A 13,863-nucleotide genomic window follows, 5' to 3' on the forward strand; every position below is an offset into this window, starting at 1 on the left:
GGAACGATAGAGAGAAGAGAGAGCGAGAGAGTGAGAGAGGGAGGGGGAGAGAGAGGGATAGAAGGAGGGAAAGAACCAAATAAGACCAGCAGAGGGAAACGAATAGCATGGGGAGCACAGGGACAAGACATGATAATAAATGACAAACATGACAGTTTCATGACAAAACCACTAGTAAAGTTCAAAACCCATTTCACTTTTTTTTTGGTACATAGGAATTTAATCAATTATTTTTGGTGTGTGCACTATTTCATTACACACAGTCAATTTGATGGAAACACATCTCGGGTGGGAAAATATGCATATTGTTTTTATGTACCTCAGTAAAAACACTTTAAAGTACTACTTAAAAGTTTTTTGGGGGCATCTACTTTACTTTACTATTTATGTTTTTGACTCATTTTACTTTTACTTCACTACATTCCTTAAGAAAATATTGTACTTTTTACTCCATACGTTTTCCTTGACACCCAAAAGCACTTACATTTTGAATGCTTAGTAGGACAAGAAGATTGTCCAATTCACTCACTTATCAACAGAACACCCCTGGTCATCCCTACTGCATCCGATCTGACGGACTCACTAAACACACATGCTTTTTTTGTAAATTATGTTTGAATGTTGGAGTTTCCCCATGGCTATCCGTAAATAAATAAAAATTAACGAAAAAGTGGTGCCGTCTGGTTTGCTTAATGTAAGGAATTTGAAATTATTTATAATTTTACTTTTGATACTTAAGTATATTTTAGCAATTACATTTACTTTTGATTACTTAAGTATATTTTAGCAATTACATTTACTTTTGATTACTTAAGTATATTTTAAACCAAATACTTTGACTTTTACTCAAGTAGAATTTTACTGTGTGACTTGAGTCATTTTCTATTAAAGATATCTTTACTTTTACTCATGTATGACAATTGAGTACTTTTTCCACCACTGTTTCCATACGGATTTTAGACTATTCACATTCAAATCTGTAGCCAATTGGATGGAAACCTAGCTAGTGACAGCTTATGAGATAAACAAGAATGGAAAGCGCTCTACTTCTAGATCAACACTAAAACCGAATATACCCTGTCGCTTCACAAGATAAAACCTTCTGCTGTCTTACAGCATCGTTCCGGGATAATAAGATAAAAAGAAAGAAACAAAGTCACACACTCTAATTATTCTCATAGTTTACTCTCCGTTAGTCAGCACCTCTACAAAACAAACATTTTGGGGTGTGCGTCAGCTTATGCCTTTCACTTGACTAGAATAAAAAGAGGACTTTTAACATGTGACAGCACATATTCAAGACTACACACTCATTCTATTGCAACATGTTGGGAAGTAAATGATTCATACCATAGAAAAATCACTGCTCCAAAGGCTTCTCCCCTTCAAACACTTTCACTTACCATTTTCACAAAGCCAAGACATTTTGCTGCATTCATAATGCATATGTACTAAGGAACTGCATTACGGGGAAGTGATTTTTGGCTATTCTGCTATTTCCCTTACCTCAGCTCGCAGAGCCAGAAAAGTGGAGCATTAAGGTGTCCCTGATTTCTCTCATCTGGTAATGGCTGTTCTTTTCACACTCAGTCCACCTGCTTAGTGACATATTGGGACACGTTTTCAGTACCTGCATATTACACAAGCACATATTACATCAATCCATTTGTGTTTTCTGATACATTCTGATGCTGGAGGTTATTAATGGTGGATAATGTTCTTTTGAGTCCCTTTTTAATGTGTTCGGATAAAAACACGACCAAGTGTCAGAGAAGAGAGATGTGTTAATGAAGCCACTGTGACTAAAAGGTGGGTGTTCAAGTGCTAAGCAAAAAGAAAGGGTGACAGCAATGAGTAAGCACAGCGAAGCACAGAATGGGTGCATAAATTAATAGGAACGAGTGTCATGCTAATCATTCTGTGCACAAATTGATGACCGGCTGTCGCTTAGGTCTTGGCTGCATAATAACATTTCGTCTGATTTGTATTGGGGTGCAGTCCACCTCTTTATAGTGTCAAACATATGATTATATGCCAGTTTGTTCATTCAGAAGTGTGTCTCAATAATTGTGACGGACTATCCTTGAGGCAATATTTTGCTTATTATTATTAATGAATCAATTGCGACAGCAGACAGGGACATGTGGTGAGTTGTTATTCAGGGAGTGTTTCTTCAGTTTCCATTTGAAGAGTTGTAAAAGTGTGAGTGCTCACATTTTTACAGCCTCAACAAACTGTTCATTATTGATTGATGCACCAGCATGCTTTTCCTTAGTATTTCTGTCCAGTGAAGATTCCTTTACTTCAGCTGAAAAACTTGCCATTTATCAGTGGCAGCGGCATCTTAATACTAGAATAGTGTTGCTCAAGCTCATGTTGAAGGAGAAACCATTCCCTGCAGCTGTATGCCATGTTGTGGCTGCAGCTCCAGGAGTGGGTATTTGGGTCCATGCTGCTTGAAGGGGTGATTTATGTGAATATCTTTTTTGCCAGTTGGGGAAGACAGATGGGGTTTTTCGAGACAATGGCTAATGTTTCACATTGGAACCAGAGCTAAGTAGGTTATAATGTAGGTTATGTGTAACTGAAGATTGATGAACAGAGATTGTAATTTTCATTGCAACTGCATCATTTATCAAATCAATGTTTTATCTGTCACATGGACCGAAAACAACCGTATACCATGAAATGCTTACTTACAAGCCCTTAACCAACAATGCAGTTCAATAAATAGAGTTAAGAAAATATTTACTAAATCAACTAAAGTAAAAAATAAAATGAAAAGTAACAACCGTATACCATGAAATGCTTACTTACAAGCCCTTTACAAGCCCTTAACCAACAATGCAGTTCAAATATTTACTAAATCAACTAAAGTAAAAAATGAAATGAAAAGTAACACAATAAAGTAGCAATAACGAGGCCATATACGGGGTGGGGGGGGTCAATGTAAATACAGTGGTTTGCGAAAGTATTCACCTCCCTTGGCATTTTTCCTATTTTGTTTCCTTACAACTGGGAATTAAAATCTATTTTTGGCGGGTTTGTATCATTTGATTTACCCAACATGCCTACCGCTTTTAAGATGCAACATATTTTTATTGTTAAACAAACAAGAAATAAGACAAGAAAACAGAACTTGAGTGTGCATAACTATTCACCCCCCTAAAGTCAACACTTTGTAGAACCACCTTTTGCAGCAATTACAGCTGCAAGTCTCTTGGAGTATGTCTCTATGAGCTTGGCACATCTAACCACTGGGATTTTTGCCATTCTTCAAGGCAAAACTGCTCCAGCTCCTTCAAGTTGGATGGGCTCCGCTGGTGTACAGCAATCTTTAAGTCATTCCACATATTCTCAATTGGATTGAGGTCTGGGCTTTGACTAGGCCATTCTACAACATTTTAATGTTTCCCCTTAATCCACTCAAGTGTTGCTTAAGGTCATTGTTCTGCTGGAAGGTGAACCTCTGTCCCAGTCTCAAATCTCTGGAAGACTGAAACATGTTTCCCTCAAGAATTTCCCTGTATTTAGCGCCATCCATCATTCCTTCAATTCTGACCAGTTTCCCAGTCCCTGCCGATGAAAAATGGATGCTGTTCTCGGGGTGATGAGAGGTGTTGGGTTTGCGCTAGACATAGCATTTTCGTGGATGGCCAATAAGCTCAATTTAGTCTCATCTGACCAGAGTCTCCCACATGCCTTTTGGCAAACACCAAACATGTTTGCTTATTTTTTTCTGGCCACTCTTACATAAAGCCCAGCTCTGTGGAGTGTACGGCTTAAAGTGGTTGTCACACCCTGACCTTAGATATCTCTGTTTTCTATATATTTTGGTTAGGCCAGGGTGTGACTAGGGTGGGTACTCTAGTGATGTCTAGGGTTTTGTATGTCAAGGGTTTTGTATGTCTAGGGTTGTTGTAGGTCTAGGGTTTTTTATTTTTCTATGTTGGCCTGATATGGTTCCCGATCAGAGACAGCTGTTTATCGTTGTCTCTGATTGGGGATCATATTTAGGCAGCCCTGTTTTCCACTTTCTGGTGTGGGATCTTGTCTACGGTTAGGTGCCTGTGTGCACACTAGTAGCTTCACGTTTAGTTTGGTTGGTTGTTTGTTTTCGATTAGTTTTAGTTGATTAAAAATATGTGGAACTCTATTCACGCTGCGCCTTGGTCCCATCATTTCGACGAACGTGACAGTGGTCCTATGGACAGATACTCTAATCTCCGCTGTGGAGCTTTGCGGCTCCTTCAGGGTTATCTTTGGTTTCTTTGTTGCCTCTCTGATTAATGCCCTCCTTGCCTGGTCCTTGAGTTTTGTTGGACAGGTTTGTTCTTGGCAGGTTTGTTGTGGTGCCATATTCTTTCCATTTTTTGATAAGGGATTTAATGGTGCTCCGTGGGATGTTCAAAGTTTTGGATATGTTTTTATAACCCAACCCTGATCTGTACTTCTCCACAACTTTGTCCCTGACCTGTTTGGAGAGCTCATTGGTCTACATAGTGCCGCTTGCTTGGTGGTGCCCCTTGCTTAGTGATGTTGACTCTGGAGCCTTTCAGAACAGGTGTATATATACTGAGATCATGTAACAGATCATGTGACACTTAGAGTGCACACAGGTGGACTTTATTTAGCTAATTATGTGACTTCTGAAGGTAATTGGTTGCACCAGATCTTATTTAAGGGCTTCATAGCAAAGGGGGTGAATAGATATGCACGCGCCACTTTTCCATCTTTTAACATTGTAATTTTATTTTTATTTTCATCATTTCACCTCACTAATTTTGACTCTTGTGTTTGTAATACAACAATATAGGAAAACGCCAAGGGGGTGAATACTTTTGCAAGGCACTGTAGTCCTGGGTGCCATGTGATTTAATTATTAAGCATTCTTTTGCTTGGGGGAAGAAGCTGTTAAGGAGCTTTTTGGACCTAGACTTGGCTCTCCGGTACCTCTTGCCATGTAGTAGCAGAGAGAACACTCTATGACTTAGGTGACTGAAGTGTTTGAGAAAATGTTGGGCCTTCCCCTGACACCGCCTAGTATATACACTTCTGTTCAAAAGTTTGGGGTCACTTAGAAATGTCCTTGTTTTTGATAGATAAATGATTCATACCATAGAAACATCACTGCTCCAAAGGCTTCTCCTCTTCAAACACTTTCACTTACAATTTTCACAAAGCCAAGGCATTGCACAATGAAGAGGCGACTCCGGGATGCTGGCCTTCTCGGCAGAGTTCCTCTGTCCAGTGTCTGTTCTTTTGCCCATCTTAATCTTTTATTTGTATTGGTACTATTTGATGAAGCTGCCAGTTGACACTTGTGAGGCATCTGTTTCTCATCTGTTGTGCCCCGGGGCCTCCCACTCTTTCTATTCTGGTTAGAGACAGTTTGAGCTGTTCTATGAACGGAGTAGTTCACAACGTTGTACAAGAACTTCAGCTTATTGGCAATTTCTCGCATAGAATAGCCTTCATTTCTCAGAACAAGAATAGACTGACGAGTTTCAGAAAAAAGTACTTTGTTTCTGGCTATTTTGAGCCCTGTAATAGAACCCACAAATGCTGATGCTCCAGATACACAACTAGTCTAAAGACGGACAGTTTTATTGCTTCTTTAATCAGAAAAACAGTTTTCAGCTGTGCTAACATAATTGCAAAAGGGTTTTCTAATGATCAATTAGCCTTTTAAATGCATCAACTTGGATTAGCAAACACAACGTGCCATTGGAACACAGGAGTGATGGTTGCTGATAATGGGCCTCTACGCCTTTTCCAGCTACGATAGTCATTTACAACATTAACAATGTCTACACTATATTTTGGATCAATTTGATGTTATTTTAATGGACAAAAATGTGCTTTTCTTTCAAAAACAATCATTTCTAAGTGACTCCAAACTTTTGAATGGTAGTGTAGGTCCTGGAAGATAAGGAAGCTTGGCCCCAGTGATATACTGGGCTGTACGCTTTACCCTCCTTAGCGCCTTACGGTCGGATGCCAAGCAGTTGCCATTCCAGGCGGTGATGCAAGCGGTCAGGATGCTCTCGATGGTGCAGCTGTAGAACTTTTTGTGTATTTGGGGATCATGCCAAATCTTTTCAGTCTCCTGAGGGGGAAAAGGTGTTGTCGCGCCCTCTTCACGACTGTCTTGGTGTGTTTGGACCATGAACCTGCTCCACTGCAGCTCCTTCAATGTTAATTCGGGCCTGTTCGGCTCTCCTTTTCCTGTAGTAACCATTGGATATCTGTGTTTTACGAAGTTGTACAGTGTGTTGTATGGTATGTTGGTTGATATACTCATGATGTTGAAATGGTTTTGCTTGGATAATCCCTCAACTATTAGTAAATATTTTTGGTTAATGGTCATTTGTGCATCAGTAACATTATCTTTCATCAGAGAGACAATCCAATGAAGGGCAACGAATTATGGCATGTCTTCCCTTTAACCAAACGAAAAACAGCTCTGTGGGATCGTGGGTGGAATGGCCCTACTGTGTTTGCCATTCCATCCACTCCAACCACAATCCCACTAAACATTTTTTCAGGTCTTGGATTGACTGTATACAAAATCATGAGATTGACTGAGACCAATTTAACAGTTTATTCAATTCCTCTTTTGCCAGGGCCAAACTGTTATGCAGACACACAAGTGATCCCAGCTGGACGTGAGGTGAAGATTGATGAGTGTTCAATCTGTTACTGCACGTATGAGGAGGGCACGTGGCAGATTGAGCGTCAGGCCACCTGCAGCAAGAATGAATGCTAGCAGAACTAGAGACTGGCACTGGAAGTGGGCATGGGGGCAGGGGTTATGGGGCCATGGGTGCTCCCACCTTGATAATTGCCAGTAAGTACGCCACTCAATGCTAGCCTGACTAAACCAAAGTGAACTCTGTTGAGCACAAACAATGGTGAGCGCAGTGTTCATTCTGGTTTGACCAGGTTAACTCAACGCAGCCTTCACTCAGTCTAAACCTGAGGTCAGGGTCACCCTCCAGACCGTATGATTTCTGCATTTATAACCACATGGATTATTAAATCAAGCTTTGTATGAAGATTTGTAATCCACATACAGAATATCTATTTATCTATGTACTGAATTATTTATGGAGATATACAGTAGGAAAACTATAAACTAGCCAAAATATATTTTTTATAGGCACTGTATTTTATTAAGCTGCTATGTATTGGGTGATAGGTCAAATAAACATCATGGAATGTATAGAATCCTTACTGTACAGCTGTCTGTGTTTTATAGAGGTAGAAACCATAGCCTACAGACAGGCAGTGTCATTACCTGAAGTTAACCAATTGGTAAGGTTTCAATATGACAACTTTATGTAATTTTGAAAATTACTTGTTGAAGAAATGTAAGAAGTTAGTTGACTGTTTAAAGATTTAGCTCTCTTTTCTTGACATTTTGATGTGTTTTGATTTTATGTGCATTTTGTAAGCCGTTCTCTATTATGTATTCATGTTTAAAATAAACAGCAACCTGTGCACTGTAGGCGCTTGAACCAAGTACAGTTTTTAGATGTCGCAGCACACATCCTATTGATTCATGTTGATTTAGATATTTCATTTTTGCAACTGTTAGCTCACAAGTTTTTATGTGCTTGATGCAAGAGCTGATGGCTAATATTTCATAGACTGTCAAGAGAACATAGAAGAAATTATTAAACAATTGTGCCAATTAATATGCAACCGCTATCTGCATTACAATAGAGGTCCAATGGTAACTGAAAATCTTGAATTTCCATAAAATCTGCCTAAGGACTTAAGCTGGAATCGTGTTATTTTTAACTGAATTAATAAGGAAGAGACTGGGCTCTAATTACGTTGATCCCCACTTCCTGCTCTCTTTCCCAGCTGTAAAAGGTTTGCTTACTGGGAATGTGTAAGTCGGAGTTAATATTTAGGGAAGAGAAAAGGTTGTCTTTAATCATTACAGGTAGGCTAAGGATGAAAATACAGTACAATGTCATGATACAGTGCATTTGGAAAGTATTCAGACCCCTTCCCTTTTCCCACATTTTGTAACATACAGCCTTATTCTAAAAACCTGTTTTTGCTTCATCAGTATGGGGTATTGTGTGTGGATTGAGGGATTTTTAAAAATACGGCTGTAATGTAACAAAATGTGGAAAAGGGGTCTGATTACTTTCCGAATGCACTATATGATGGAGTACTAAAACCAGCTCCAGGGTTGGAGACACAATCTGTAATGGTGGATTTAGTGTTCAGCTGTGTTTTTGTATTGAACCATTTTCACTCACAGTGTGATCTGTTGCAGTAGTACCAGATGTTTATAAATCTAAACTCAGCAAAAAATAAACGTCCTCTCACTGTCATCAGCGTTTATTTTCAGCCAACTTAACATGTATAAATAGCTGTATGAACATAACAAGATTCAACAACTGAGACATAAACTGAACAAGTTCCACAGACGTGTGACTAACAGAAAGGGAAAAATGTGTCCCTGAACAAAGAGGGGGTCAAAGTCAAAAGTAGCAGTCAGTATCTGGTGCACCATGGACTGCACCAAATTTGCCAGTTCTTGCTGTGAGATGTTACGCCATTCTTCCTCCAAGGCACCTGCAAGTTCCCGGACATTTCTGGGGGGAATGGCCCTAGCCCTCACCCACGATCCAACAGGTCCCAGACGTGCTCAATGGGATTGAGATCCGGGCTCTTCGCTGGCCATGGCAGAACACTGACATTTCTGTCTTGCAGGAAATCACGCACAGAACGAGAAGTATGGCTGGTGGCATTGTCATGCTTGAGTGTCATGTCAGGATGAGCCTGCAGTACCACAGTACCACATGAGGGAGGAAGATGTCTTCCCTGTAACGCACAGCATCGAGATTGCTTGCATAGACAACAAGTTCAGTCTGATGATGCTGTGACACACCGCCTCGGTGTAATGCTCATTCCTTCGACAATAAACGGCAATCCGCCCATCACCCCTGGTGAGACCAAACCATGACTTGTAAGAGAAGAGCACTTTTTACCAGTCCTGTCTGGTCCAGCAACGGTGGGTTTGTGCCCAAAGGTGACGTTGTTGCCTGTGATGTCTGGTGTGGACCTACCTTACAACAGGCCTACAAGCCCTCAGTCCAGCCTCTCTCAGCCTATTGCGGACAGTCTGAGCACTGATGGAGGGATTGTGCGTTCCTGGTGTAACTCAGGCAGTTGTTGTTGCCATTCTGCACTTGTCCTGCAGGTGTGATGTTCGGTTGTACCGATACTGTGCAGGTGTTGTTACACATGGTCTTCCACTGCGAGGACGATCAGCTGTCCATTTTGTCTCCCTGTAGCGCAATCTTAGGCGTCTCACAGTACGGTCATTGCAGTTTACTGCCCTGGCCACATCTGCAGTCCTCATGCCTCCTTGCAACATGCCTAAGGCACGTTCACGCAGATGAGCAAGGACCCTGGGCATCTTTCTTTTGGTGTTTTTCAGAGTCAGTAGAAAGGCCTCTTTAGTGTCCTATGTTTTCATAACTGTGACCTTAATTGCCTACCGTCTGTGATCTGTTAGTGTCTTAACGACTCTTCCACAGGTGCATGTTCATTAATTGTTTATGGGTCATTGAACAAGCATGGGAAACAGTGTTTAAACCCTTTACAATGAAGATCTGTGAAGTTATTTGGATTTTTACAATTTATCCTTGAAAGTCAGGGTCCTGAAAAAGGGACGTTTCTTTTATGTTTATGTCTGACTCTACTACAGACTACTTTTGGACAATTACCCTTCTTAATACTGGTGGAAGAATTTAGCCTAATCCCGTTATGGTTTTACAAAGTAACAGCACAGAACAGTGCATGATGAAAAGGAGGCAAATGGACAGATGTGGTGATGTTTTGTTGGAGAGGGTCTGCTCTTCAGCTTGGCTCTCGGTGCCCCGGTCCCTAATGAGCAAGCCACACAGCAGCGCTCTTTGATCCAGGGTTGCCAGACAACGGTAGTGTGCCTCCAGCAGTGAGACGTGCCTGTGAGCCAGCCCTGCAGGATCGAGGTAAATAAGCCCAAATGTGTGCATTTACATGACAAGCTCCGCTCAAGCAGCAGGGGAGCAGTGCCACACATCCGTTTCTGTCTCTCCTCATCTACCCCTGTTCCCATTCGCTTCCGCTCCCTTTCCAATCACATCTCAATTCACTCTCAAGATATATGGATTGGGCATGTACTTGTGTGAAATGAATGCTCTTCTTTCTCTCTTTTCCTGTATACAATAGGTTACACTTGCTGGTGTGCACTGTGCATACTCCAGTCTCCATTTAGATGTTGATCTCTTTACTTTGTTTGGATAGTCCATCTGTAGATGCTTTACAGACTATCTGCAGCTTCTCTCTCCCCTCCCTTCCGTCTGTCTCCGTCTGTCTCTCTCTCCCCTCCCTTCATCTGTCTTTGTCACTCTCTCTCCTCTCTCTAAGTTAGCAATGAAAGAAAATGTAAGATTCACTTCCAAATGACTAATTGTCAAAACAGAAGAGAGGCCAGCTGTGTATCCACTCCAAAAGTAATGAATGTGTGCATGGACTTTATTTTATTTCTCTGGTGATTGTGGATCCAATATTAATGAAATATTGGTTTTGGGATTCAGCCATTTATTCAACAGTTATCTATTCAAAGTTGTCAGACGTGAAGTTTAAGATTGAAAAGCATGATTAAAACCATCTCGAATGTCTACATACTCCAAGAGAGACTAAATGAGTTATCTACTTTGAAATTAAATTCCCAAAGTATCGTGCTTCAAGACTGCCGAGTCTTCCTTCAAAGAGTGTACATTAATTGGAGACATATGTCTGGGAAAAACACAAGAGATTATCCTGGTTCTCTCGACACAGTCACCTCACAATGAATCCCTATCGTTCTGGACAATGCTCATATCAGTGAGCCTGCATGCCTTTGCTCCTATTAAATGACAAAATTCATTATGCATTAATGGCACCCAGCCATGTAAAATTAAAAAAAGTGCCTGCAAGGATTGAAGGACCATTTGTGTAGTCAAGTGTTCAAATAATGAAGGCGCCATCAGTTAACCAGTATCTGCGACAGTATACCAGTATTTGAGACTAGAATCTGTCATTAATTACATTTTGTTAGGATTACATTGCTGAGCTATCTCTTATATTAATGTGTTAGTAACATCTACATAAATTACTTACAATATCCATACGGCTGTGGAATAAACAAGTTGTGATAAATACCATTTACATGTGGATGCCAATGTAGCTAATCTATGCATACTGTACACACATATATATATATATATATATATATATATATATATATATATATATATATATATATATATATATATATATATATATATATATATACATGTCAACATTCAAAGAGCTACAGATCACTGCATTTGAGCTCCTCAAAGGTTCCAGGGATATTACAAGGACACCTCAAACAGAACATGTAAAGGGTCTGTGTGCCTCGTAAATACGGCGGATTCAAATGATGTATGATATCAAACATAGGCATAGCCAGAGATAATTTGTTTACAGACACATTCTCTTGATATTTTTCATCATTGCCCCCAGTGGAAAAGTCTGGCAAAAAAAAGTCAAGAGTTAACGGTACTGTACTGGAGGTTTGGAAACAGCCCAGACCTAGGCTACTGCCTGTGTATGCCAAGAAGAGTTGAGGCATTTTGTTGGCTAATCAGTTAGGAGTGCATCTCATGCAGCTTGTCAGTTCTCAGAGTATAGGATGCAACATCGCTGCATTCTGAATGTGCCCGTAGGAAATATCTGTAACAAATGCTTGTGCTGAAATACGTTTTTTTTTTTTTTTAACTCTTTAAGTTTAGGAGATGTGAGTAATTCTGAGTCTCCTTTCTATCTGTTTATGACATTGAAAGTAATATTGTTTACCATTTTACATATTTCTTGCTTCATGACCTGTACCTTTAATGGGAGCTAAAGGCCATGCTTCCATGTTGTCATGTAGAGGCCAGCCATTTAAAATGAGTTCTGCTTCTGGCAGAGTTCACATTGATAAGAGAATGTTGTTCTCCAGGTTCATAACCCAATTTAATTATATTACTCCGTCTGCAAACCAGCATTTGTAAGATCCTGGTCGAATGAAACAGACGGAGGCCAAGCTAAATAGTCAAAAAGGTTTATTCACGGAACGTTCTAAAGTCAAGAATACAAAACAATTAATTTTATACTGACTTCTCATGCACACACATACACACAAACATACGCACACACATGTCCTGCTACGCGCACACTGTCTGTCTCACTTCCCAGCCGACAGAGATAGTGACCTCGTCCTTGAGACGTACTCCCCGTTCTCTCCCAAATCTCTAGTCAGGTCGGCACCAAGCTCAGACAGTCTGTGTTTAAAATACCATAAAGACATTGTTTTACCCTAATTCTGACTAGGACTACACATTTATTGATTATGATTTTATACATTCTAATAAATTCCATACAATTATAATATGTTTCCGAGCAGAATATTCTAATCATTCAATGAACAGACAATTCTCACCTATCACACATCCGCAAACAAATCTACCTTTATACCATTTCAGTCCGAATATTAGGAATGTTGTGTTGCTTGTGAGTGCATTGAGGTGTGCTGTTTTCTGTAATGTGTGGCTGTTATTATCAACACTCTGACTCGTTAAGATATTTCATATACACAGACTTCGAGACTAAAGTTGCAGTAATTCAGTCAGTCCTTCTTTATGTATAGATAGAATCATTTTTTTCTGCCTTTGTGTATTTCAGTCATGCTCTTCACTTTATTTCTTAAGAATTATGCAGTGCAGCTGTACACACTGTACATGAATTACACCAGACGGCAGCCTAATGCTAGTAAACAGCTTTGATAATTCCATTTGCTTCTACGTCCTTCTGAATCAGATCTGTTCAAATCCATTAAATCCATCTCTAGAAATTCCACAGAACACGTACAGTAACATTCCCATGTGACCTGGCACTCCTTGATCAATTTAAGTTCATCTGTTCATGATTGAATGCAGAGCTCTAGAGAGTCTGACTGGCCTTGAAATAGTGCTTTAGATTCAGTGTTATATTTCGTCTGTTGCTATCAGCCACACGTTAACATTTTTAATTTCACATTTCTGGATGGGGTTACATTCAGCTGGGGTTGACACAGTCACAGGGGTGAAACGCCAACATCTCTGTAACATACCCTACCATAGCATTATATTCCAGAATCCCAGTCCACCATGTTTGGTTGAAAAGGGTCCAGTTGTGGTATCAGAAACCAGCATCAGCAACAGACAATGCTTTACCTCCATATCAACATCAATCACTAATGAAGAGAGGAAAGCATGTCTCCATCTCCCCTTCTCCCAAAAGTAACTGTCTAATGGATATTGGGGATTTAATCTAGCTCTATCCATCATGGCTTGTTTTCCGTCCAGATGGGTGAATGATAAAATAAGGACTGCACGTCTTCTAGGACAACACTGCAACACCATCTCCTCCAGAGAGAGGCAGCCAAACTCCGGTGTGACCTGATTACTGGATGCATGCCAGGTGGTTCAATAACGAAGAGCATTGTTTTGATAGGCACATCTGCGTAACTAGCTGTCAGTCAGATTGCAGGGAGGCTTGTGTTATCGTAAAGAAAGCAGCCTTTCTCTTCGGTCGACTGAGTACCACGTGTTTGTATTTATAACCCACCATTTTATATGGCCCTCGTGTTGTAATTCATCATCTAACACTTGATATGGGCTGTCAGAGCACACAGTGCATATATTAACTTGGCTTACAGTAATATCGATGGCCCATCTTCTCCCCTGCGGGTACCTAGTTTGTGAACAACACAGGTGTGTCAGAATGAAATGCAAACAACTCTTA

At 40.3% G+C, this 13,863-nt stretch overlaps 1 protein-coding gene across 1 annotated transcript in view; it reads left to right on the forward strand.

The window, feature by feature from the left end:
* The window catches only part of LOC124037180 (brorin-like), a 48,652-nt gene extending 41,142 nt beyond the window's left edge, over nucleotides 1-7,510 (forward strand). Inside the window, exon 4 of the mRNA XM_046351849.1 lies at nucleotides 6,627-7,510. Within this exon, the coding sequence (XP_046207805.1) occupies nucleotides 6,627-6,769 (143 nt within the window). The 3' untranslated portion in view covers nucleotides 6,770-7,510. The remainder of the gene's footprint in view (nucleotides 1-6,626) is intronic.
* The last annotated feature ends 6,353 nt before the right edge of the window (nucleotides 7,511-13,863 follow it).

The sequence above is a fragment of the Oncorhynchus gorbuscha genome, linkage group LG06 (assembly GCF_021184085.1).
Source record: "Oncorhynchus gorbuscha isolate QuinsamMale2020 ecotype Even-year linkage group LG06, OgorEven_v1.0, whole genome shotgun sequence".
In the NCBI taxonomy this organism is placed as follows: domain Eukaryota; kingdom Metazoa; phylum Chordata; class Actinopteri; order Salmoniformes; family Salmonidae; genus Oncorhynchus; species Oncorhynchus gorbuscha.